A 26,881-nucleotide genomic window follows, 5' to 3' on the forward strand; every position below is an offset into this window, starting at 1 on the left:
TAATTTAATAACTAACACCAAAAAATATTTAATGGCTGACTAAGGAACGAGCGAATTAACTAACTAACTAACTACTACTAACTAACTACTACTAACTAACTAACTAACTAACTAACTAACTAACTAACTAACTAACTAACTAACTACTAACTAACTAACTAACTAACTAACTAACTAACTACTAACTAACTAACTAACTAACTAACTAACTAACTAACTAACTAACTAACTAACTAACTAACTAACTAACTAACTAACTAACTAACTAACTAACTAACTAACTAACTAACTAACTAACTAACTAACTAACTAACTAACTAACTAACTAACTAACTAACTAACTAACTAACTAACTAACTAACTAACTAACTAACTAACTAACTACTAACTAACTAACTAACTAACTAACTAACTAACTAACTAACTAACTAACTAACTAACTAACTAACTAACTAACTAACTAACTAACTAACTAACTAACTAACTAACTAACTAACTACTAACTAACTAACTAACTAACTAACTAACTAACTAACTAACTAACTAACTAACTAACTAACTAACTAACTAACTAACTAACTAACTAACTAACTAACTACTAACTAACTAACTAACTAACTAACTACTAACTAACTAAACTAACTAACTAACTAACTAACTAACTAACTAACTAACTAACTAACTAACTAACTAACTAACTAACTAACTAACTAACTAACTAACTAACTAACTAACTAACTAACTAACTAACTAACTAACTAACTAACTAACTAACTAACTAACTAACTAACTAACTAACTAACTAACTACTACTAACAACTAACTAACTAACTAACTAACTAACTAACTAACTAACTAACTAACTAACTAACTAACTAACTACTAACTTAACTAACTAACCTAACTAACTAAATCGTTATAATTCAGTAATATTTGCATTTATACCACTTACTTGTGTTTCAATGTCCGCAACTTCTGCTCGATAGTCAAGAATTTCTTGTAGTATTACGGATGTTTGTACTATTAACGCCAATATCGGTATAAAAAGGTAAAATTATCATCTGAAATAAATACAGTTTAAAACATTTCATAAAACAAAGCATAATTTAGTTATTTAGTATTATTTAAGAATAGGTTCATTAGCTTTTTGTATTCTAACTTCGAAAATTTATTAGAAATGAAAAGAATATTCAATGAATTAAATTGAAAATTCCTGAAATATAATTTGGAAATTTTGAATTACAATACAATTAAACGTTTCTAAAATACAATTGGAAACAATGTGCTCTAACAGACCACAAAAATACTAAATATATGTTAGGAGTTGCAAAATATTGCTATTTGTTATATTCAAGTTGAAAATTTACAAATTTATGTTACTCTATCATAAATTTCGAATACAATATGCCAATTTTAATTGACTTACAATTGTGAAAATAACAAAGACATTTGCATAATATTGTTGTTATAGTACTGCCGCAAACAGTGCAATAATTACCTGCATCAATTGTATACGACGACCAGTTTTTATTGCCGGATTACGTGCTGCAGCACTACAACATTTACCACCAACTGTTGTCGATATATCCTCTGAACTAATCGAATGAACAGAAATTTTGTCTAGTTGACAATGTTGTTGTTGTTGCTGTTGGTGCTGAGGCAATTGCAGGTGTTGTTGCTGCTGCTGATGATGATGATGGTGTTGATGTTGGTGTGGCACTTGAAGATGATGATGGTTATGTTGATGATGATAATGATGATTACGTGTTATTGTTGCTGTTGTCATATTAAGTTCATTTTGTACCATGTCCTTGCAATTATTTGCATTGGCGACTTTAGTATTTTCTAACATATTATTGCATTTTGCATGTGTATCTCGATTCGATTTACTATTTGCATTGTCTATTCGTTTTGTAAGTTTAGTTGTAGTTGTTGGGCCTGTTGTTGTTCCTGCTGATGACGTAGTTTTTAACGTTGATGTTTTCATTGTCATTGACGATTGAAAGGTGTTAATGGTTCAACTGTCAAATCATTTAGTAAATACATATATCGATGACAATTAAATTGTTATTAAATATAATGTCTATTTTAAATTGATTGCATTTCAGTTATTCATTTAAATAGGTTTGTTTTTATTATTATTACAAATGTAAATGTTTGTCGTTTATTTTTATTTTATTGTAATATTACTCATACGTTCATGTGTGTCTGCAATATGGAGTATGTAATAATTTAATGTAAATATAATTATTTAATTGTGTGATAAATATGTATAAAGTCCCATATTTAAAAACGATTATTAATGTTAGCAATGATTTTAATGGTTCTAACATATTTAACATAACTGTAAAAGTTCGTTAAAAATAAAAATAGACTTATTAAAAATAGACTTAATTTCCAATCCATTGATATATAAAGTCTTCCTTCTTGTCCTTTTGATATGAAAAACAAGTGAGAAATTATAGTCGGGCGAGGCCGAACATATAATACCCTACACCTTTGACAAAAATATAATGTGATTTAGTTGCCATAATAAAGCATTTAAATTGAATTGTATCTTGCCTCAGATATACATACTTAAGCCGTTTATTGTTGAATAAAATTGTGGACATTTAAGTGAAATTCTGATGGGGGCTTTTCATAGGGGCTAGGGTCATATGAGGACCTATTATTATGGAATTCGTGAGGGCCATCAAATCTTGTATAGAATTTGGTTTTTGCAGCTTTTTGTGGAGATATGAGTATATTAAACATAATTATGAACTTAAAAGCCCTATTCGGCGGGTTCAGTTATATGGGGGCTAGGTGAAATAATGGACCGATATAAACTATTTTCAACAGGCTTCGTTTACGGTACCATAAAAGATCATGTGCCAAATTTCATTGAATTATCTCCAAAATTGCGACCTGTAGTTTGATTACAAAGTTTAAAAGCCCTATTCGGGGGTTCAGTCGTATGGGGGTTAGGTGAAATAATGGACCGATGTTAACCATTTTCAATAGACTTTGTTCACGGTACCATAAAAGATCATGTGCCAAATTTCATTGAATTATCTCCAAAATTGCGACCTGTAGTTTGATTACAAAGTTTAAAAGCCCTATTCGGGGGTTCAGTTGTATGGGGGCTAGGTGAAATAATGGAACGATCTTAACCATTTTCAATAGGCTTCGTCTACGGTACCATAAAAGATCATGTGCCAAATTTCATTGAATTATCTCCAAATTGCGACCTGTAGTGTGATTACAAAGTTTAAAAGCCCTATTCGGGGGTTCAGTTGTATGGGGGCTAGGTGAAATAATGGACCATTTTCAATAGGCTTCGTCCCTGGGACAATATAAGATCATGTACCAAATTTCATTGAATTATCTTGAAAATTGCGACCTGTAGTTTGATTACAAGTTTTACATGGACGGACAGACGGACGGACATAGCTAAATCGAAAATGATTCTGAGCCGATTGGTATACTTTAAGGTGGGTATAGGTTCAATATTATTGTGCGTTACAAACATCACCACAAACCCAATATACCCTCCCCACTGAAGTGGTGTAGGGTATAATTAAGGAGGAAATATTTAACATCTCGTGGCAAAATTTCGTAAGAATTGGTTCTAAAATTGAATACCTTTTTATAGCAGGTATAGGGTATTATAAGGTCGTTCAAGTACGACTATATTTTCTTAGTTGTTGTTAATTGTTTCTGTCTTTATTTAATGTTTTGGTAAGTATTGTTTTTAATAAAACAATATCAATTAAATACTACTAAAACTAATCTTTACATGACAGACAATAAAGAGTTGTTTTACATTTGCATGTAAATGCCCCGTAGTTTTGATAGTGGCAATGTATACCAATTGAATTTTTCAAGGTAAATTTATTGATTTTGAAAATTTTTGTTAAACTGGGAAATATATTTTTAAGATTCTGCGATTTCCAAAGGAATTTTCCATGTCAAGTAGAAACGAGACAAGTATCACAACTGTTGGACTACTGAAACAAACCGTGATGTTGTGATGCTTTCTGAATTCAAATGATTATGTACATATGTATGTATATGTATACATACATATGTATCTACTTTTTAATAAAATGTAAATGTATACAAACGTATATAGCAGTTCTTCATTTGTCTACATCTGTAAACAAAGACATCAGAGTGTTAAACGACCAATACGACGGGTACAATAACAATAATGAGTGGAAAAAGCACACATATGTGTTATTACCAGTAAAGTGCAAAATACACAGTCAAAAACTATCGCTGTTTGTTTATGTTAACTACGTTTATCTTAGTGTTTATGTTAAAAGTATTTATTAGATTAGAAATATGGTTAGATAATTAAATACAATTATATTTACATAAAAATAATTGTTCAATACACAATCGCTGCGTATTGTGGTACATAAGTCGTAAAAATTTAGTTTGCAAAATGTTTATGACATACAACGATACAACACCATGTGTGAATTGAGCAACTGTTTATTAATATTTATCCCTTAATAGCTTATTTATAAGTCTATCGTGTTCAAGAATATATACGAATATTATTAATATTTGTAGCTGAATATAATAAGCTTTTCTTTGCTGAATTTCAAAATTTGATTTAAAATATCATTTAGCTCGTTTAAAAAGTTAGCTGAATTGTAGTTTAAAGCAGTTTTATGTTTATTTTTGCAATTTTTTCCATATAATTAGTTAGAAATGTTTTAATAATTTTTTTAGTTGTTTACAAAACATAGCTGAATTGTATTTTAAAGCAGCTGATTTGTCTCTTTTGCAAATTTTAACTAAATTTAAAACTTTCGTATAAAATTTGTAGCTGAACAGGACTTTTGTTTAGCTGAATTGCAAAAGAAGCGTAATACATATAATATTTAAGTATTATAAATGCTCTGCTGAATTACATGTTCATTTAGCTGAATGGTTTTTTTCACAAATATATTCTTACATTTAAAATTTACTTAAAATTTGTAGGCGATTTCATTAGCTGAATTTCAATAGTATTTAAAAAACTTAAATTTTTCTTAAAATATCATTTAGTTGTTTTCAAAACATTGCTGGATTGTATTTTAAAGCTGATAAATTAACTTTTTTTAAATTTTTAAATAAAATTTTAAATTTTCTTATACAATTTTAGCTGAACATGACTTTAGCTATGCTGAATTACAAAATAACAACAAAATCCTATGCTGAATTACATTTTTAATTAGTTGAATCGTTGTTTTTCAAAATGATTACCTTAAATTTTTAATTTACTTAAAATTTGTAGCTAAATATGAGATTTTCTTTGCTGAATTCCAAAATAATGTTGATAAAATTTAAATTTTGCCATTAAATATTATTTAAATGTTTTGAAAACTTAGCTCAGTTGTATTTTAAGGTGCTGAATTGTCATTTCTTATAAAATTTCTAGCTGAATATGATTTTGGCTTAGCTGAATTGTTTAATAAGGACATTAATTATAAAATTGTTTTAAAACACTTATTAACCTTTTAAAATTCTCTGCTGAATTGCCATTTTTTTTAATTTGTTAACAAAATTAAAACTTTTCTTATAAAATTTTTAGCTGAATATGACTTTGGTTTAACTGAATTACAAAATAACAACATTACTTCTTAAATTTTTCTAAAACACAACATTGGTTGTTTAAAATCCTCTGCTGAATTACATTTTTAATTAGTTGAATCGTTGTTTTTCAAAATGATTACCTTAAATTTTTAATTTACTTAAAATTTGTAGTTAAATATGAGATTTTTTTTGCTGAATTCTAATATAATGTTGATAAAATTAAAATTTTGCCATTAAATATTATTTAACTGTTTTGAAAATATAGTTGAGCTGTATTTTAAAGATGCTGAATTGTCATTTTTTATAAAATTTGTAGCTGAATATGATTTTGTTTTAGCTGAATTGTTTAATAAGGACATTAATTATAAAATTGTGTTAAAACACTTATTAACCCTTTAAAATTCTCTGCTGAATTGCCATTTTTTTAATTTGTTAACAAAATTAAAACTTTTCTTATAAAATTTTTAGCTGAATATGACTTTGGTTTAACTGAATTACAAAATAACAACATTACTTCTTAAATTTTTCTAAAACACAACATTGGTCGTTTAAAATCCTCTGCTGAATTACATTTTTAATTAGTTGAATCGTTGTTTTTCAAAATGATTACCTTAAATTTTTAATTTACTTAAAATTTGTAGCTGAATATGAGATTTTCTTTGCTGAATTCTAATATAATGTTGATAAAATTCAAATTTTGCCATTAAATATTATTTAACTGTTTTGAAAACATAGTTATTTGAACTGTATTTTAAAGATCCTGAATTGTCATTTCATAGAAAATTTGTAGCTGAATATGATTTTGGCTTAGCTGAATTGCTAAATAAGGGCATTAATTACAAAATTGTTCTACAACACTTATTAATCATTTAAAATCTTAGCTGAATTGCCTTTTTGTTTAGCTGAATTGTCATATACGATAAACATTTCCTTGAATTTCAAATTTGTAGCTGAATATGAGATTCACTTAGCTGAATTTCTAAATTAAACTCAAAATTCGTTTCAAATATCGTTTAACTGCTTTAAAACCTAGCTGAATTGAATTTCTGGCAAACGTTCTAAACGATAATTAATCTCAAGATGTAAGTATTATTAACTATAACACTTTCCAATCTTGATTTTAACACTAAGCTCTAATATTTATAGAACAATTGTTACAAGTTACTTTGATGACAGCTGTATATATTTTGGGCTATTTTTACAACAACTCTCTCACGTGCAAATACTCATAATTCCTACATACTATTAAATAAATGTAATTTAATATATCCATCATATTTTGCCGCTGTGTAAAAGGGAATATACATATTAACGAATATACAGTTCATACGGACAACGAACGCTCCAATGATGGTCAAAAGATGGGTGTGTAAATAAATGTTTACGTTATTTTCTGTCCTTATTGATTAAAAATTAAATTGCGTTGACAAATTGCCATCAAGTATATAAATTTCAAAACGTACATACATACATATGTACTGTGTTGGCTTTTTAATATAAATAAAATGAAAACATATAATTTAACAATCATTTTTATTTGTCATCACATCGCAACACATCGCCATCACATTTTCAGATCAGATCACAACTTTTTTATATGTCCACAAAATAAAAATGAACTATATAAAAAGATGAAATTAATTCTAAATTATTTTGTTTTCTTTTTTTATATACAAAATCAAATAACATGACTAATATTGATAAAGAATTCGAAAATTTATTCAATATTAATATTTACGGTTATTTATTTAAGGAAATTGTTTAATTGTTATTAAAAGTTTAATGTCAATAAGCGTATGTATGTATGTTAACTTAAAAATCTGTTGATATTATACAAAATTATAAAAGGGGAATGGACATGATTTAATATTTAAATTTTTATTTGTATTTAAGAAAAACATTAAGAAATTTATTTATACATAAATCAAAAATCTTGCTATCGAATTTCCAAATAAAGATTTAAAAAAAAAATCAATTTAAGAAAACCTAGATTTTTTAGCATACTTTTTGACAGATGACAAATTTGATGTTTTTTATCTGTCAATTGTTTATATAGATACAAACAAAAAAGGATTCATGATTGATTGATTTTTTTAGTCGGGGAAACTTTCTTAAAGGTAATTTATATAAGAATGTAAACATGTAAATATGTACATATGTATGTATGTACATATGTATATATTCCTTTTACATTTCCATAACATCTGTTTATAAACTTTTTAAAACCAATTAACATTATCACATTTTTAAATGGTAACTAACTAACTACTAACTACTAACTAACTACACTAACTAACTAACTAACTACTAACTAACTAACTAACTAACTAACCTAACTAACTAACTACTAACTAACTAACTAACCTACTAACTAACTAACTAACTAACTAACTAACTAACTAACTAACTAACTACTAACTAACTAACTAACTAACTAACAACTAACTAACTAACTAACTACTAACTAACTAACTAACTAACTAACTAACTAACTAACTACTAACTAACTAACTAACTAACTAACTAACTAACTAACTAACTAACTAACTAACTAACTAACTAACTAACTAACTAACTACTAACTAACTAACTAACTAACTAACTAACTAACTAACTAACTAACTAACTAACTAACTAACTAACTAACTAACTAACTAACTAACTAACTAACTAACTAACTAACTAACTAACTACTAACTAACTAAACTAACTAACTACTAACTAACTAACTAACTAACTAACTAACTAACTAACTAACTAACTAACTAACTAACTAACTAACTAACTAACTAACTAACTAACTAACTAACTACTAACTAACTAACTAACTAACTAACTAACTAACTAACTAACTAACTAACTAACTAACTAACTAACTAACTAACTAACTAACTAACTAACTAACTACTAACTAACTAACTAACTAACTAACTAACTAACTAACTAACTAACTAACTAACTAACTAACTAACTAACTAACTAACCTAACTAACTAACTAACTAACTAACTAACTAACTAACTAACTAACTAACTAACTAACTACTAACTAACTAACTAACTAACTACTAACTAACTAACTAACTAACTAACTAACTAACTAACTAACTACTAACTAACTAACTAACTAACTACTACTAACTAACTACTAACTAACTACTAACTAACTAACTAACTAACTAACTAACTAACTAACTATCTAACTAACTAACAAAGAAATTATACATTAAATTTGTAGTTGATTTTGGTTTTGCTGAATTGCAAAACAATGAAATGCTGAAAAGCATTTTCATTTAGCTGAATTCTACTTTTTGATAAATATTTCCTTGAATATTAAAGTTATTTAAAATCAGTAGCTGAATATATGATTTACTTAGCTGTATTTCAAAAAAGAAATGTTAATAGAGTTTAAATTTTCCTTAAAGTACCTTTCAAGTGTAAAAAAATATATATTTTCAAATTTTGTATTAGTTTTTTAGTATACATCCTTGATTATAAAATCTATTTAAAAAGTACCTGAATATGATTATATTTTAGCTGGATTGAAGAATTATGCTGATAAACTATTTCTTTAATAAAACTGATTTAAAAACATTGCCTGAATTGTAAATTAAGGTACAAAAACGGGGCCTACTCGAGGGGATCTTGAAAGCATAAATATTTTCTAATTATAGTTAAACAATATAGATAACAAATATATGCTACTGGTAACAATTTTTGCATTATAAAATAAATGTAATAGAAATAATTAAAATTGGTATCTGTGCCTCATTTACCTTACATCCTAGTCCAACCATTAGTAAAACTAAGGGTGGCAAAATAAAGAAATATTGCTTCATATGTATGTAAGGATGTTGAACTAAATTCTAATAATGTATGTATGTAGTATTTGTTTTAGTTAAATTTATAGTAAAACATTTTATGGCAAATAAAAACAAACAATTGATGCACATTTCCAATGTGTCCAAATGTGTAAAAAAGTGTTGTTGATAATGAAGATTTTGTTTTAACATTTAAAAGCACTTTATTATTTGTGACAGGTGGCATAAAATATTTATTATAATACGAGTAACGAAGACAACCTGTTGTAAATTATACAAATTATAAATAGTAAATATTTTTCCTTAAAAAACACATTAGCTAAATTAAATTATAGTTTAGTTTTTAGCAAAACAAAAGAAATTTAAATATCTCACAAGGGGTTCGTATTGAAATGGTACAAATAAGTAAGTTCTGGTTAAATTGAATAAATAAATAGAAATTTAGTTGAGATTAATTTACATATACAGAAAAAATAATTCATACCTGGTAATAAATGTTACGAATCAAATTGACTTTTTGTCCCTTACTCATTCAGAATAAGGAAAGTTCGTACATATTATGATATTGTAAATTTGAATATTGAAACTCAAAAATGTTTTAACAAATTGCAATTAATTGGCAAAAATTATTTTTTTACTTTATTTCGCATTTATTTTATAACAATTTCTAGTTCAGTTCTAGTTCAGTTCTAGTTCAGTTCTAGCTGAGTTCTAGTTCAGTTCTAGTTGAGTTCTAGTTGAGTTCTAGTTGAGTTCTAGTTGAGTTCTAGTTGAGTTCTAGTTGAGTTCTAGTTGAGTTCTAGTTGAGTTCTAGTTCAGTTCTAGTTCAGTTCTAGTTGAGTTCTAGTTCAGTTCTAGTTCAGTTCTAGTTCAGTTCTAGTTCAGTTCTAGTTCAGTTCTAGTTCAGTTCTAGTTCAGTTCTAGTTCAGTTCTAGTTCAGTTCTAGTTCAGTTCTAGTTCAGTTCTAGTTCAGTTCTAGTTCAGTTCTAGTTCAGTTCTAGTTCAGTTCTAGTTCAGTTCTAGTTCAGTTCTAGTTCAGTTCTAGTTCAGTTCTAGTTCAGTTCTAGTTCAGTTCTAGTTCAGTTCTAGTTCAGTTCTAGTTCAGTTCTAGTTCAGTTCTAGTTCAGTTCTAGTTCAGTTCTAGTTCATTCTAGTTCAGTTCTAGTTCAGTTCTAGTTCTAGTTCTAGTTCAGTTCTAGTTCTAGTTCTAGTTCTAGTTCAGTTCTAGTTCAGTTCTAGTTCTAGTTCAGTTCTAGTTCAGTTCTAGTTCAGTTCTAGTTCAGTTCTAGTTCAGTTCTAGTTCAGTTCTAGTTCAGTTCTAGTTCAGTTCTAGTTCAGTTCTAGTTCAGTTCTAGTTCAGTTCTAGTTCAGTTCTAGTTCAGTTCTAGTTCAGTTCTAGTTCAGTTCTAGTTCAGTTCTAGTTCAGTTCTAGTTCAGTTCTAGTTCAGTTCTAGTTCAGTTCTAGTTCAGTTCTAGTTCAGTTCTAGTTCAGTTCTAGTTCAGTTCTAGTTCAGTTCTAGTTCAGTTCTAGTTCAGTTCTAGTTCAGTTCTAGTTCAGTTCTAGTTCAGTTCTAGTTCAGTTCTAGTTCAGTTCTAGTTCAGTTCTAGTTCAGTTCTAGTTCAGTTCTAGTTCAGTTCTAGTTCAGTTCTAGTTCAGTTCTAGTTCAGTTCTAGTTCAGTTCTAGTTCAGTTCTAGTTCAGTTCTAGTTCAGTTCTAGTTCAGTTCTAGTTCAGTTCTAGTTCAGTTCTAGTTCAGTTCTAGTTCAGTTCTAGTTCAGTTCTAGTTCAGTTCTAGTTCAGTTCTAGTTCAGTTCTAGTTCAGTTCTAGTTCAGTTCTAGTTCAGTTCTAGTTCAGTTCTAGTTCAGTTCTAGTTCAGTTCTAGTTCAGTTCTAGTTCAGTTCTAGTTCAGTTCTAGTTCAGTTCTAGTTCAGTTCTAGTTCAGTTCTAGTTCAGTTCTAGTTCAGTTCTAGTTCAGTTCTAGTTCAGTTCTAGTTCAGTTCTAGTTCTTCTAGTTCAGTCTAGTTCAGTTCTAGTTCAGTTCTAGTTCAGTTCTAGTTCAGTTCTAGTTCAGTTCTAGTTCAGTTCTAGTTCAGTTCTAGTTCAGTTCTAGTTCAGTTCTAGTTCAGTTCTAGTTCAGTTCTAGTTCAGTTCTAGTTCAGTTCTAGTTCAGTTCTAGTTCAGTTCTAGTTCAGTTCTAGTTCAGTTCTAGTTCAGTTCTAGTTCAGTTCTAGTTCAGTTCTAGTTCAGTTCTAGTTCAGTTCTAGTTCAGTTCTAGTTCAGTTCTAGTTCAGTTCTAGTTCAGTTCTAGTTCAGTTCTAGTTCAGTTCTAGTTCAGTTCTAGTTCAGTTTAGTTCAGTTCTAGTTCAGTTCTAGTTCAGTTCTAGTTCAGTTCTAGTTCAGTTCTAGTTCAGTTCTAGTTCAGTTCTAGTTCAGTTCTAGTTCAGTTCTAGTTCAGTTCTAGTTCAGTTCTAGTTCAGTTCTAGTTCAGTTCTAGTTCAGTTCTAGTTCAGTTCTAGTTCAGTTCTAGTTCAGTTCTAGTTCAGTTCTAGTTCAGTTCTAGTTCAGTTCTAGTTCAGTTCTAGTTCAGTTCTAGTTCAGTTCTAGTTCAGTTCTAGTTCAGTTCTAGTTCAGTTCTAGTTCAGTTCTAGTTCAGTTCTAGTTCAGTTCTAGTTCAGTTCTAGTTCAGTTCTAGTTCAGTTCTAGTTCAGTTCTAGTTCAGTTCTAGTTCAGTTCTAGTTCAGTTCTAGTTCAGTTCTAGTTCAGTTCTAGTTCAGTTCTAGTTCAGTTCTAGTTCAGTTCTAGTTCAGTTCTAGTTCAGTTCTAGTTCAGTTCTAGTTCAGTTCTAGTTCAGTTCTAGTTCAGTTCTAGTTCAGTTCTAGTTCAGTTCTAGTTCAGTTCTAGTTCAGTTCTAGTTCAGTTCTAGTCCAGTTCTATTTTTGAAAATTCTACTTAAAAATTACCGAAAATTTATGAACAGAATTTGGGTTTTATTTTTTTTAAAAAATAACATTTAAACAAATTATTTATAATCATATTATAACAAAAATAAATTTAAAATTGAATCACTTATAGCCATTTTATAAAGTGTATTGACCATATTTTTTATAATTTTCCAAATACATACTTTCAATTTTGTTTTTTACTTTGTTAAATTTAAAATGTTTCATTTATTTCCCAGAAACAATTATGGAATTTTTTTCTGTTTTCAACTGATTAGAAATGTTTTTATTTTAATTACTTTTAAATCCAACAGCGGTCATTACCAACTCTAGAATGTGTACTTATTTAAGCACTCCTTTTTTCCAATTTTTACACTTTATTTTTTAAAGTACTTTAAATTTGTGGGTAGTTTTTTTTTTTCAATTTCGTTCCCTTTAATTTTATGTGAAATTTTATATATATTTTTTTAAGATTAATTGTTAACGATAAAATCTTTAATTTGATAACAGATCAGCGTTTGTATTGTTTGAGTTAAAACATTTTTTGGAAATATTTTAAGTATTTTTAGGTAATTCATTCATTATTATTCATTGAATGTTTTTTAAATTTTATTTTTCATTTACACTTGAACTTGACACTTTAAGTTTATATTTTTCAAAGTTTTCAATACAAAATTTAAAGTATAATTTGTATGTTATTTATTGTTTTTATTTCCAATTTTTTGAACCGTTCACGTTTAGCGCTTACAACAAACTGAGCCTGAACCTGTTGAGTTTCCTATGTTTATAGACAAAATACCATAGAAAATAGTAGAAGAAAAGTAAATAGATGGATGTATGTTATACTACAAGTGACTGTAAGTGAGTAGTGACAAACGAAAGGTATTTGAAAATATACAGCAACAATAAAAGGATGTTGATAGGATACACATTCATTCACATACAAATGCGCAAACACTTTGACAAATAGATGGACGAACGAGCATACGCATACATTTACAAAATCTAAGCAAAATAATAACATTAGACAAAACACTAATGTTAAGGATAACATCACGTAACAATACATACTAGATACTGTACAATATATTATGATATACAAATAAGGATATACTACTTACATACGTATGTGAATACACCCGCTGTTTTATAAGTTGTTTATGTATTCTTTTTTGGACTAGTCTATGGACTGGTTTGTTGACTATTCTATAAATTAGTTTATTAACTAAGTTTATGAACTATTGACTATTATATTGACTACACTAGAACCTAGTCTATTGACTATTCTATGGACTGGTTTGTTAATTATTCTATAAACTAGTCCTCACTATTCTATGGACTAGTCAATTGACTATTTTATGGACTAGTTTGTTGACTATTTTATAAACTAATCTTTTAACTATTCTTTGAACTATAGACTACATAGTTTACTAAATATTGTATTCACTATTCGATGGACTAAACTATTCTATGCTCTAGTCTATTGACTATTCTATGGACTAGTCTAATGACTATTATATAGAATAGTCTATTACCTATTATATGGACAGATCTATTGACTCTTCTTTGAACTATTTACTATAATATGGATTAGTCTATTGACTATTCTTTGAACTAGTATATTGACTATTTTATGGACTAGTTTGTTGACTATTATATTGACTATGTTATGTATTAGTCTTTTGCACGAGTCTATTGACTCTTCTATGGACTAGTCTATTGACTATTCAATGGACTAGTCTATTGACTATTCAATGGACTAGTCAATTGACTACTGTATTCACTACTCTATGGACTAGTTTATTGACTATTCTATAAACTAGTCAATTAACTATTCTATGAACTAGTTAATGGACTATTGACTATTCTATTATTTATTTTATGGACTAGTCAATTAACTATAAACTATATACATATGTATGTATATAGTGGGTTTACTCAGGTATTTTTTATGTCAAAAAGTACTGAAAGAAGTACAATAGTACCCGATTAGGTCCGTTGTTCAAATTCAATGTATAATCACTGGTTTGGTTTAGAAACACCGAACTGCCGGGATGCAGAAGTAATCTCAAACATTCATACAAGTATTTCTATATGAAAACGTATCCATGAGATATAGAAATGCATACTCATACACACACATGAGAATCGGCATGTCAGTAATTCATACACATTGAATTTTAATAAAAGAATTGTTAAAGTAACAAAATCACAAAACAAAAAAGATTTTTATATGATCAATTTCAGACTGTAAGGAGACAAAGTTAAGGAATTTTATTAAAAAAAAAAAAAATACAGACAAATATTTGTTAAATTAAGCTTCAATTTCAGTTTAATGCAATGTTAAGTGGATTCTATATGGATTTTATAAGGATATTATTTGCAAAATCACATAATTTACATTTTAAATTTAAACATAGATAGTCGTTTTAATTTTCATAAGTTATTTAAATTTTAGGAATTATTTTAAAAACTATGAATCAGGTAATATTAATAATATTTTTTAATTAAATATTACATCTGATTACTATTCCAGATAGTTAGTTCTAGTTATAGAGAAACACTTTAGATTCAAGTAATACGAATCAATCTGTAACCTTGTTATAAAAAAAGGTTAAATTGAAAAAGGGGCTTATTTTGTAATCATAGTTTCCTTCAGAAATTCAGTTTTTGGTCCAAATTTTATTATTTTAAAAATATTTTTAATCGAAAAAGGAACATATTTTGTGATCACCCATATTTTCCTTAAAAACTCGACTTTTTTTTACCAAAAACCTAATCGCTTATAAGTTATTAAAAACACATTTAAATTGCAAAAGGAGCTTATTTTGTTATCCTTTAAAAACCTTTTTATTGATAGAAAAAATCGCATGTAACTTTTATAAAACACATTTAAACTGAAAAATACATTCGTTTTTATAACGTAACACTATTTCTGATTATATCTGGCAGTTCCACTATCAATCTGGCAATACCTTACAAATGGAAACAGCTGAGCGCCAAAAATAAGAGCGCCGTTGTTAATTTAGTTCGGCACAGGAATCTGACATCAACTTGTTGCAACTTGTTTTTAGCAGACATCGAATTTAGTTTAATTGGTAAAAAAAGTGAAATTTTGCTTATTTTATTCTTAAAAATGCAAAAAATATTAGTTACCGGTGGTACAGGCTTAGTGGGAAAAGCTTTGGAGGCAGTAATTAACGAGGAGAAGCCTAAAAATGAAGAATGGTTTTTTGCCGGTTCCAAAGATGCCGACTTGACGTGAGTTTTGATTTTAAAATAAATTATAATAATATCAATATATTTTTCCCTTTTAATTTTTATAGAAATTTAGAAGCCACTAAAGCTTTATTCGACAAAGTCCAGCCGACACATGTTATACACTTGGCTGCCATGGTGGGTGGCTTGTTTCACAATATGAACAACAATTTGGACTTTCTGGTAAGTGGAATTAGTAGATTTTTATCTTATCTTTTGTTTTTTTGTATATTGCCATATTTTAGCGCATTAATTTGCAAATTAATGACAATGTCTTACAAACTGCCCATGAACATGGTTGTGTTAAAGTTGTCTCTTGCCTAAGTACTTGTATATTCCCCGATAAAACTTCTTACCCCATTGACGAGACGATGGTACACAATGGACCGCCACATCCTTCCAACTATGGCTATTCATATGCCAAACGTTTAATAGACATACAAAATCATGCTTATCATGATAAATACGGAACGATGTTTACCTCCGTTATACCCTGCAATATATTTGGACCCCACGATAACTATAAACCCGAAGTAAGTCATGTTATACCCGGCATGATATATCGCATGTATCGACTTATCAACGACAACAAAGACTTGAAGGAAACGGAGAAAGTTTTTACAGTTTACGGCTCTGGCAAACCCTTGAGACAATTTATTTACTCTTTAGACTTGGCTAAATTAATGATTTGGGTCTTGCGTGATTATAACAGTGTTGAACCTATTATCTTGAGTGTTGATGAAGCTCAAGAAGTGACCATTTTACAAGTGGCTGAGGCTATAGCTAAGGCTTTTGATTTTAAAGGCAAATTAGAGTGTGATACCACCAAGGCCGATGGCCAATATAAGAAAACTGCTTCAAATCAAAAATTACGTTCTTTATTACCAAATTTTGCATTTACAAACTTTGATGAGGCCATCAAGACTTCGGTACAGTGGTTTATTGAGAACTTTGAAGAGGCCCGGAAGTAAAGTGACACAAAAAGGTATGATATTTTAATAGCAAATTATTTGAACATTCCTTAAAAATGAAGGAATTTTAAAATTTCTTTTTCAAAAAGAAAATTAATAGCTGGCTAAATAAAAAAACAAATATTTAATGGAATAAATTATATTGTTAAAAACTATAAAATGTCTATAATTGATTTATACAAAAAAAACCTAAGCAGTGTATTTAATCTGCTCTACGTATGAAGCTCGAAAGAGACCTGGGAATAAGTTTCCCATCATATATATCATTCATAGTTTTTCTTCAAAATTCGTTTTTTTAATCTTCTTAAGTAGTCCAATTGGAAAAATACAACTTTTTGCAAAAAAATCTAAAATTGTATTTTAGTTTCCTTACTATAACATCCGATTAGTTTCAATAAAACATCTTGAAATTTAAATTTATTTATTTAAAAATATACTTTATTTAAAAAAAATTAAAATTAAATTAGAAACTTAATTTAGAAAGTTTACTTTTATACAACATTTTCAATAAGACATAAATAATTATACAATGTTTTTTTTTAATTTTTTTTTATACAATTTATAGTATTTTTTTATGTTTTAATGATGATGTAATGAAATTAAAGTTTAAATTAAAAAAACAAAATAAGAAAGAAATAAGAAGAACTTAAACTAAGAACAAACAATAATCTCAATTCTTTTTTTTTTTTTAATAATTGCAATAAAAATTTAATTATTTTTTTATATATATTTTAAGCTAAATTTGCATTAAAGATCTTTGTTTGAAAAAGTTTCTTCTTTTTTCAAATTGAAAAGAAAACGATCTTAACTTAAAATAACAATTAAAGAAAACATTTTGTAACTAAATAGTTGGAGATTGAAGTAAAATTGTAAGGAATTGTAAATATTAATTAAAAAGGCAGGAAGAAAAATTATAGAACTAAAGGCAGGTTTGTGTATGTGTATATGTTTTGTTATGGTGAACGTTTTCATATGATATTTAAAGAGAATGAGGACAGTATTTGTATGTAAGAGGGTGTAGGTGTTTTTTGTATGAAATATTTAATAATTTAGCTGTGAGTTTTTTGTGTGAAAAGAAATCAGGAAAAAAACTAAATTCTATATTCTGGTATTTTTGTTGTTTTTGTAGCACTTAACACTTTTTTTGTCAGACTGATTTAGTTTTTTGTGGCTTTTGTATGCGTGTTAATTAAAAATAATATTACAATAGTTTACACTCTCAATAGAAGAGGTTTACTTCTTTCCAAAAATTGCATATTAACCCAGGCTACATCGGGTTTAATGAAACGTACTGCTTGACCCTCACCGCAAGCATTTTCAACACTGTAGATACCCTTAAGCAGAACACTGGAACCAGTACCACAGGCTAAGGCACTGCCGGAATCAAATTGACAAGCATCAAAGTTGGTGGTGCTGCAAACACCACTGGCATCAGCACCACAATCACTGCGTGACACTGGATTGGTGGTGGTAACATGCAAAATGGCGCCTTCTTCATGAACTGTAATATTTTTTAAGGATTAATAATAAAATACATTTTATTGGTTAAAAAAAAACTTACTAGCTAAAGCTTGTTTGCCCCAGCCAGTGGTAATGCAAGTTTCCGAGGGACTAGGATCCTTATCACTAATGCAAATGGGTTGTATATGGGAGGCGAATTGTAAACGTTCGGTTAAATGCAAAACAGCCATATCATTGGAACCAGTGTTGGCATCAAACTTGGGATGTACGGCAACATTCTTAACACCCACCAATTGGAAGTTCAAAGGTTCATTAGTGCTGCCCAATTCCCATTCTCCAGCCTTAACGCGTATATCATTAACAGCAACACTACAACAAATATCAAAACATTAGAAAAAAAGTTTGTTATTTTAACTAAAAAACACTTACTTTTGTACACAAGAAGCTGTGGTTAAAACAACACCATCACCAATTATGGCACCACCGCACAACAATGACTTAGTAGATTCCTTAAGTACCATAGCTTGCCAGGGGATTTCAGCAAAGTTGGCATCAATATCCTTAACACCTTGGGGTTTGGTATTCTAAAAGCAAAATAAATATTAAAGAGAAAAATCTTTAAAAGTTTGTAAAGGCTTTAGAAACTTACCTTATTTCTGGTGGCACACACACCAGCCAAATTTACTGGCCAAGGATCAACATAGTTGGGATCACGACAACATTTACCAGCAGCTCCAGTGCCTTCGATAATACAATCGGTCAAGGGTACACGGAAGGGTGTTATTTCTACAGGAGTTTCACTGATCACACCAATTGAACTGCAGTAATTTTCGGCAGTACAAACCAAAGCAGAAGCACATTTAGCAGGAGCTGGAGCAGCTTGTTCTTGGAATTGAGGTTGGTTGGGAGTATACTTGGATGGTGGGAAAATTTGAGGAGATAATTGATCTTCACCACGGGCGGGTTTTTGTTGATAAACATTCTTGTCTTGATTGGTAGATTGTACATCACGGTCACCGTTGTATTTGGGTTGATTGGGACCAACGGGTGGCAAGTATTTGGGTGGTGTAGTAGAGGGAATTCTGCGTGGTGGTTGGGTGAAGGTGGGTCTAGTAGGAGCAGGTTGTGGTTGTCTGATGGGCGCTTGAGGAGAAGGTTGTGGAGCAGGAGGCAAATATTGTGGTTTAGGTTGTTGCTGAGTAGGTTGAGGAGCTGGTGGAGAGTATTGAGGTCTGGCAGGTTGTTGTTGGGTAGGTTGAGGAGCTGGTGGTGAGTATTGAGGTCTGGCAGGTTGTTGTTGTGTGGGTTGAGGAGCTGGTGGAGTATATTGAGGTCTAGCGGGTTGTGCTTGTGTAGGTTGGGGTGCTGGTGGATTGTAGGTAGGTCTGGCAGGTTGAGGAGCAGGTGGCAAATATTGATTACCGGTGGAAGGAGCCTGAGGAGTAGGCACTGGGGCAGGTTGAGGCTTTACTTCATTGGTGTAGGCTGGAGCTTGTGGTCTTGGTTGTGGCTGTTGAGGTTGTTGGGGTTGAGGTCTTGGTTGTGGTTGTGGTCTTGGCTGAGGTTGTGGTCTGGGTTGAGGTTGTTGAGGCTGTGGCTGAGGTTGTTGAGGTTGTGGTCTTGGCTGCTGAGGTTGAGGCTGTGGTGTGCGTGATGGTGTCAAAGGCTTAGGTGGCAAATATTCATTATTAACTGGTGTTGTAGGACTGTTGGGAGAAGGTTGAGGATAAGTGAATGGACTGGGAGGAGTCTTCAACACATAACCATCTTCTGTTAACATGGTAGAGGGAATACCACAGCATACACTAGGTTCATAGCATTTTTTGGTCTGCAAAAGATAAATGATAAATAAAATTAGTCACCTCATTGGAAATGGTGTTGCTTAATTGTTGCAATATTGTTCACACTTTATTAATTATATTATTTGCCTAAAGCTATAATCGTTTATAGTTTTAAATAACAGAAACCTTTAATTAAAAAATTAATTTTAGCTGCTGCTAAAATATAAAATTATTCAATTTTAATTAATTATCTTTTAAGCTTTATGCGAACATTGAAAAACAAGATTTTTTTTATTAATTTTATTAATTAAGTATTGACATTAACTATGACCAACTAAAAACCATTAGCATGTCATTTTTTATTTTCATTACATGACACCCCCCTGGTGTTATCAAATATATGGTGATCGTTTAACATCACATATGTTTATGATCAGCTAATATTTGTTATTATATTTGCAAATTTTAGATAATTTGATATAAACAGTTTAAAAGGAAATGTATTTTGTATGTAAAGAGTGAGAGAGAAAGAGAGAGTGATTCCTTAACTCCTTTCATAAAAGATCAGTTGTTGTAACTAAGCTTTAGTCTGTGTAGTCTAGTCTATAGTTTAGTTTAAAGTCTAGTCTGTAGTTAAGTTTATAGTCTAGTTTATAGTCTAGTCTATAGTCTAGTCTATAGTCTAGTCTATAGTCTAGTCTATAGTCTAGTCTATAGTCTAGTCTATAGTCTAGTCTATAGTCTAGTCTATAGTCTAGTCTATAGTCTAGTCTATAGTCTAGTCTATAGTCTAGTCTATAGTCTAGTCTATAGTCTAGTCTATAGTCTAGTCTATAGTCTAGTCTATAGTATAGTCTATAGTCTAGTCTGTAGTTTAGTCTATAGTCTAGTCTATAGTCTAGTCTATAGTCTAGTCTATAGTCTAGTCTATAGTCTAGTCTATAGTCGAGTCTATAGTCGAGTCTATAGTCTAGTCTATAGTCTATTCTATAGTCTAGTCTATAGTCTAGTCTATAGTCTAGTCTATAGTATAGTTTATAGTCTAGTCTATAGTCTAGTCTATAGTCTAGTCTATAGTCTAGTCTATAGTCTAGTCTATAGTCTAGTCTATAGTCTAGTCTATAGTCTAGTCTATAGTCTAGTCTATAGTCTAGTCTATAGTCTAGTCTATAGTCTAGTCTATAGTCTAGTCTATAGTCTAGTCTATAGTCTAGTCTATAGTCTAGTCTATAGTCTAGTCTATAGTCTAGTCTATAGTCTAGTCTATAGTCTAGTCTATAGTCTAGTCTATAGTCTAGTCTATAGTCTAGTCTATAGTCTAGTCTATAGTCTAGTCTATAGTCTAGTCTATAGTCTAGTCTATAGTCTAGTCTATAGTCTAGTCTATAGTCTAGTCTATAGTCTAGTCTATAGTCTAGTCTATAGTCTAGTCTATAGTCTAGTCTATAGTCTAGTCTATAGTCTAGTCTATAGTCTAGTCTATAGTCTAGTCTATAGTCTAGTCTATAGTCTAGTCTATAGTCTAGTCTATAGTCTAGTCTATAGTCTAGTCTATAGTCTAGTCTATAGTCTAGTCCTAGTCTAGTCTATAGTCTAGTCTATAGTCTAGTCTATAGTCTAGTCTATAGTCTAGTCTATAGTCTAGTCTATAGTCTAGTCTATAGTCTAGTCTATAGTCTAGTCTATAGTCTAGTCTATAGTCTAGTCTATAGTCTAGTCTATAGTCTAGTCTATAGTCTAGTCTATAGTCTGGTCTATAGTCTAGTCTATAGTCTAGTCTATAGTCTAGTCTATAGTCTAGTCTATAGTCTAGTCTATATAGTCTAGTTTCTATAGTCTAGTCTATAGTCTAGTCTATAGTCTAGTCTATAGTCTAGTCTATAGTCTAGTCTATAGTCTAGTCTATAGTCTAGTCTATAGTCTAGTCTATAGTCTAGTCTATAGTCTAGTCTATAGTCTAGTCTATAGTCTAGTCTATAGTCTAGTCTATAGTCTAGTCTATAGTCTAGTCTATAGTCTAGTCTATAGTCTAGTCTATAGTCTAGTCTATAGTCTAGTCTATAGTCTAGTCTATAGTCTAGTCTATAGTCTAGTCTATAGTCTAGTCTATAGTCTAGTCTATAGTCTAGTCTATAGTCTAGTCTATAGTCTAGTCTATAGTCTAGTCTATAGTCTAGTCTATAGTCTAGTCTATAGTCTAGTCTATAGTCTAGTCTATAGTCTAGTCTATAGTCCTAGTCTATAGTCTAGTCTATAGTCTAGTTATAGTCTAGTCTAGTCTATAGTCTAGTCTATAGTCTAGTCTATAGTCTAGTCTATAGTCTAGTCTATAGTCTAGTCTATAGTCTAGTCTATAGTCTAGTCTATAGTCTAGTCTATAGTCTAGTCTATAGTCTAGTCTATAGTCTAGTCTATAGTCTAGTCTATAGTCTAGTCTATAGTCTAGTCTATAGTCTAGTCTATAGTCTAGTCTATAGTCTAGTCTCTAGTCTAGTCTATAGTCTAGTCTATAGTCTAGTCTATAGTATAGTTTATAGTCTAGTCTATAGTCTAGTCTATAGTCTAGTCTATAGTCTAGTCTATAGTCTAGTCTATAGTCTAGTCTATAGTCTAGTCTATAGTCTAGTCTATAGTCTAGTCTATAGTCTAGTCTATAGTCTAGTCTATAGTCTAGTCTATAGTCTAGTCTATAGTCTAGTCTATAGTCTAGTCTATAGTCTAGTCTATAGTCTAGTCTATAGTCTAGTATATAGTCTAGTATATAGTCTAGTCTATAGTCTAGTCTATAGTCTAGTCTATAGTCTAGTCTATAGTCTAGTCTATAGTCTAGTCTATAGTCTAGTCTATAGTCTATAGTCTAGTCTATAGTCCAGTCTATAGTCTAGTCTATAGTCTAGTCTATAGTCTAGTCTATAGTCTAGTCTATAGTCTAGTCTATAGTCTAGTCTATAGTCTAGTCTATAGTCTAGTCTATAGTCGTATAGTCTAGTCTATAGTCTAGTCTATAGTCTAGTCTATAGTCTAGTCTATAGTCTAGTCTATAGTCTAGTCTATAGTCTAGTCTATAGTCTAGTCTATAGTCTAGTCTATAGTCTAGTCTCTAGTCTAGTCTATAGTCTAGTCTATAGTCTAGTCTATAGTCTAGTCTATAGTCTAGTCTATAGTCTAGTCTATAGTCTAGTCTATAGTCTAGTCTATAGTCTAGTCTATAGTCTAGTCTATAGTCTAGTCTATAGTCTAGTCTATAGTCTAGTCTATAGTCTAGTCTATAGTCTAGTCTATAGTCTAGTCTATAGTCTGGTCTATAGTCTAGTCTATAGTCTAGTCTATAGTCTAGTCTATAGTCTAGTCTATAGTCTAGTCTATAGTCTAGTCTATAGTCTAGTCTATAGTCTAGTCTATAGTCTAGTCTATAGTCTAGTCTATAGTCTAGTCTATAGTCTAGTATATAGTCTAGTATATAGTCTAGTCTATAGTCTAGTCTATAGTCTAGTCTATAGTCTAGTCTATAGTCTAGTCTATAGTCTAGTCTATAGTCTAGTCTATAGTCTATAGTCTAGTCTATAGTCCAGTCTATAGTCTAGTCTATAGTCTAGTCTATAGTCTAGTCTATAGTCTAGTCTATAGTCTAGTCTATAGTCTAGTCTATAGTCTAGTCTATAGTCTAGTCTATAGTCTAGTCTATAGTCTAGTCTATAGTCTAGTCTATAGTCTAGTCTATAGTCTAGTCTATAGTCTAGTCTATAGTCTAGTCTATAGTCTAGTCTATAGTCTGGTCTATAGTCTAGTCTATAGTCTAGTCTATAGTCTAGTCTATAGTCTAGTCTATAGTCTAGTCTATAGTCTAGTCTATAGTCTAGTCTATAGTCTAGTCTATAGTCTAGTCTATAGTCTAGTCTACAGGTTAGTCTATATTATTACAGTTTAGTCTATAGTCTAGTCTACAGTTTAGTCTATAGCAGAGAAGCTCAATATGGCCGTGTCATAGCACGCGTGATAGGGTAAGAAAATTCTGCTGACGCTAAGTTGATACACATACACTATAGGTTTAATTCTTCTTCTTTTTATAATGAGTAATATCAGTTGGTTTGCTCTCAACTTGAAAAACAAAATCAAATCAGTTGCTGATCAGCACTTGTCAAAGCAAGGTCTGTGCGCGACGTTTTTAAAATACACACAGAAATACAACAACAAAATTTTGAGAAAGCCGAATTAATGTAGGAGAGCATGAGAGAACAGTTGTTAGTTTTTTATATATAGACGTTGCTATACGCTGGCTGTCAAAATCCATAATAAATATTTGACAGTTAGCATATACTTTATAGTTTGTAGTCATTTTATTAGTATACTTTTATTTTATATTGAATTCTCTTCTCTGCTGCTTTACCAACACAAATAAAACTATGGTAGTCTATGGTAGTATGTGTTTGAGCACCACTGGTCTATAGTAAAGTCTATCTCCAGTCTGTTAAAGAATCTTATTAGAAATTGCTGATCACAGCTTTTATATCCTTTAAGAATCATAAAGCTATTTTTCCCACATTTTTTCTTCTCTGACACCACTGTACCTTTAACATATCGATATCATAGAACCTTGTTTATTTTATTAATTATTTACAATATTTAATTTATTGACAAATATTTTAATATTTCGGTATTTGTTTTGCAAAAAACAGCATGTTGCTGTTAAAAAAAAAATAGAATCTTGATAACTTGTTGCTGTTGTTGTTGACAATAAAACAAAAACATCTACTACATTTGTTGTAAAATGTTCTGTAACCCAAAGAATTAACATTATTTTTTGACAAGATTTTATGGCAAAACAGCAACTTTATTAGTGGTGGCAAATGGTGCTGATGATACTTGATGCCGGTCACAATGGCAACAGCAGCAACAACAACAACATTATGTTTATATTTTTTGATGTTGCCATTTAAACTTTTAGTCAACGTTTTGTCACATTTGTCTTGTAATGTCTGTCATCTTATTTTATTTGTTTGCAATATATTTTTTTCGTCTTTATTTTTATTTTTTTTTTGTAGAATAAATTTCAACATTTTGTTTTAGTATAAAGTGGGTTTGTTTTTCTTACTGACTGACGGAATAACTAACTGTCTGTTTTTTCCTTTTTAGTTGGTTATTTAACGGCCTTGTGTTGTATGATTCGCACAATTTGTTTTATTGTTCAGTTTTATTTATAACACTTGATGCATCTTCAACTCAAAACGAAAAAAAAATTTAAATCATTTTAACGGCATCTTAAGGTTTGAATGGTTCCGTGTTAATAACCAGAGTTGTGGGGAACCACACAAACAAAAAGAAAAAAGTTGCTACTGTTTCAGTTGCTGTTGTGGCTTATTGCTTAAAAGACAATGGTAGTAGATGTTGACAATGATATGTTGTTGTTAACTTTTTGCTGTTGTTGTAATGTTATGTGATGTGGCTGTTTTTATATATGTGCTATACATATTGTTGTTGTTTCTTTGCTACTGTTGTTGTTTTTTGTTTTAAGCAAACGCACGTTGCTGTCTGTCACATTCCCGTTGTGTATATTTAAAAGTCAATAATAGCAATTTAAATGTTTTTACGTGTGACAAATAAATCATAATTATAGACATATATGCAGGCATATAAGTCAACTTAATAATAATGCAGTTTATAAAAAACTAATAACAACAAAGAGGCTAAAAAAGTGGGCGTATAATGAACAGTTTTTGTTTAATTTTCTTTTGGTATTTTTTTCATAATTTGTTTTAAATATGGGTTTGAACTAGTTATTACAAAAGTGTTGAAATTTCTTTTAAATTAAATAAAAGTTTAAATGACCTGATTTAAATTAATTGCTTTTTAAGGGTTAAATTTCTAAAATAAAATTTTCAAGTTTTGGTCTTAAGTCTTTTGTTTTTTGGTAATTGAAAATAAATTAAACTGTGTTATCGCAGATCTGAGAGTTACACAGCTAGTCTAAAGACAGCCTAGTCTGGTCTATAGAGTAGACTATGGATTCTGGACCTTATTCTGGACTATAGTCAAGACTAGACTATAGTCAGATTAGACTATAGTCAGGATTATAGATTAGACTTTAGTCTATAAACTAGTCTATAACCTAGATTGTAGACTAGACTATTGTCTGGACTATTCAGTTCTAGTTCAGTTCTAGTTCAGTTCTAGTTCAGTTCTAGTTCAGTTCTAGTTCAGTTCTAGTTCAGTTCTAGTTCAGTTCTAGTTCAGTTCTAGTTCAGTTCTAGTTCAATTCTAGTTCAGTTCTAGTTCAGTTCTAGTTCAGTTCTAGTTCAGTTCTAGTTCAGTTCTAGTTCAGTTCTAGTTCAGTTCTAGTTCAGTTCTAGTTCAGTTCTAGTTCAGTTCTAGTTCAGTTCTAGTTCAGTTCTAGTTCAGTTCTAGTTCAGTTCTAGTTCAGTTCTAGTTCAGTTCTAGTTCAGTTCTAGTTCAGTTCTAGTTCAGTTCTAGTTCAGTTCTAGTTCAGTTCTAGTTCAGTTCTAGTTCAGTTCTAGTTCAGTTCTAGTTCAGTTCCTAGTTCAGTTCTAGTTCAGTTCTAGTTCAGTTCTAGTTCAGTTCTAGTTCAGTTCTAGTTCAGTTCTAGTTCAGTTCTAGTTCAGTTCTAGTTCAGTTCTAGTTCAGTTCTAGTTCAGTTCTAGTTCAGTTCTAGTTCAGTTCTAGTTCAGTTCTAGTTCAGTTCTAGTTCAGTTCTAGTTCAGTTCTAGTTCAGTTCTAGTTCAGTTCTAGTTCAGTTCTAGTTCAGTTCTAGTTCAGTTCTAGTTCAGTTCTAGTTCAGTTCTAGTTCAGTTCTAGTTCAGTTCTAGTTCAGTTCTAGTTCAGTTCTAGTTCAGTTCTAGTTCAGTTCTAGTTCAGTTCTAGTTCAGTTCTAGTTCAGTTCTAGTTCAGTTCTAGTTCAGTTCTAGTTCAGTCTAGTTCAGTTCTAGTTCAGTTCTAGTTCAGTTCTAGTTCAGTTCTAGTTCAGTTCTAGTTCAGTTCTAGTTCAGTTCTAGTTCAGTTCTAGTTCAGTTCTAGTTCAGTTCTAGTTCAGTTCTAGTTCAGTTCTAGTTCAGTTCTAGTTCAGTTCTA

At 30.1% G+C, this 26,881-nt stretch overlaps 3 protein-coding genes across 3 annotated transcripts in view; 1 reads left to right on the forward strand and 2 right to left on the reverse strand.

Annotated features, from left to right (window-relative positions):
- The window catches only part of LOC119604257, an 8,559-nt gene extending 6,572 nt beyond the window's left edge, over positions 1-1,987 (reverse strand). Inside the window, 3 exon segments of the mRNA XM_037956755.1 lie at positions 949-1,045; positions 1,047-1,061; positions 1,499-1,987. Coding sequence (XP_037812683.1) covers positions 949-1,045; positions 1,047-1,061; positions 1,499-1,987 — 601 coding nt within the window.
- Positions 1,988-15,360: 13,373 nt separating this feature from the next.
- On the forward strand, positions 15,361-16,856 carry LOC119604255 (probable GDP-L-fucose synthase). Its single transcript, XM_037956754.1, has 3 exons — positions 15,361-15,588; positions 15,654-15,768; positions 15,831-16,856. Exons 1-3 carry the CDS (start codon positions 15,464-15,466, stop codon positions 16,554-16,556), a joined length of 966 nt encoding a protein of 321 aa, XP_037812682.1. The 5' UTR covers positions 15,361-15,463; the 3' UTR covers positions 16,557-16,856.
- A 104-nt stretch (positions 16,857-16,960) lies between these two features.
- Positions 16,961-26,881, reverse strand: part of LOC119604254 (inactive serine protease scarface) — a 52,900-nt gene continuing 42,979 nt past the window's right edge. Inside the window, exons 4-7 of the mRNA XM_037956753.1 lie at positions 18,667-19,845; positions 18,447-18,601; positions 18,118-18,386; positions 16,961-18,057 (exon numbers count right to left, since the gene is read on the reverse strand). Of these exons, the coding sequence (XP_037812681.1) occupies positions 17,768-18,057; positions 18,118-18,386; positions 18,447-18,601; positions 18,667-19,845 (1,893 nt within the window). The 3' untranslated portion in view covers positions 16,961-17,767. The remainder of the gene's footprint in view (positions 18,058-18,117; positions 18,387-18,446; positions 18,602-18,666; positions 19,846-26,881) is intronic.

Source organism: Lucilia sericata, unplaced genomic scaffold (genome assembly GCF_015586225.1).
Source record: "Lucilia sericata isolate MDLA Ls3-8-SP2 unplaced genomic scaffold, ASM1558622v1 Contig000375F_arrow, whole genome shotgun sequence".
NCBI lineage: Eukaryota > Metazoa > Arthropoda > Insecta > Diptera > Calliphoridae > Lucilia > Lucilia sericata.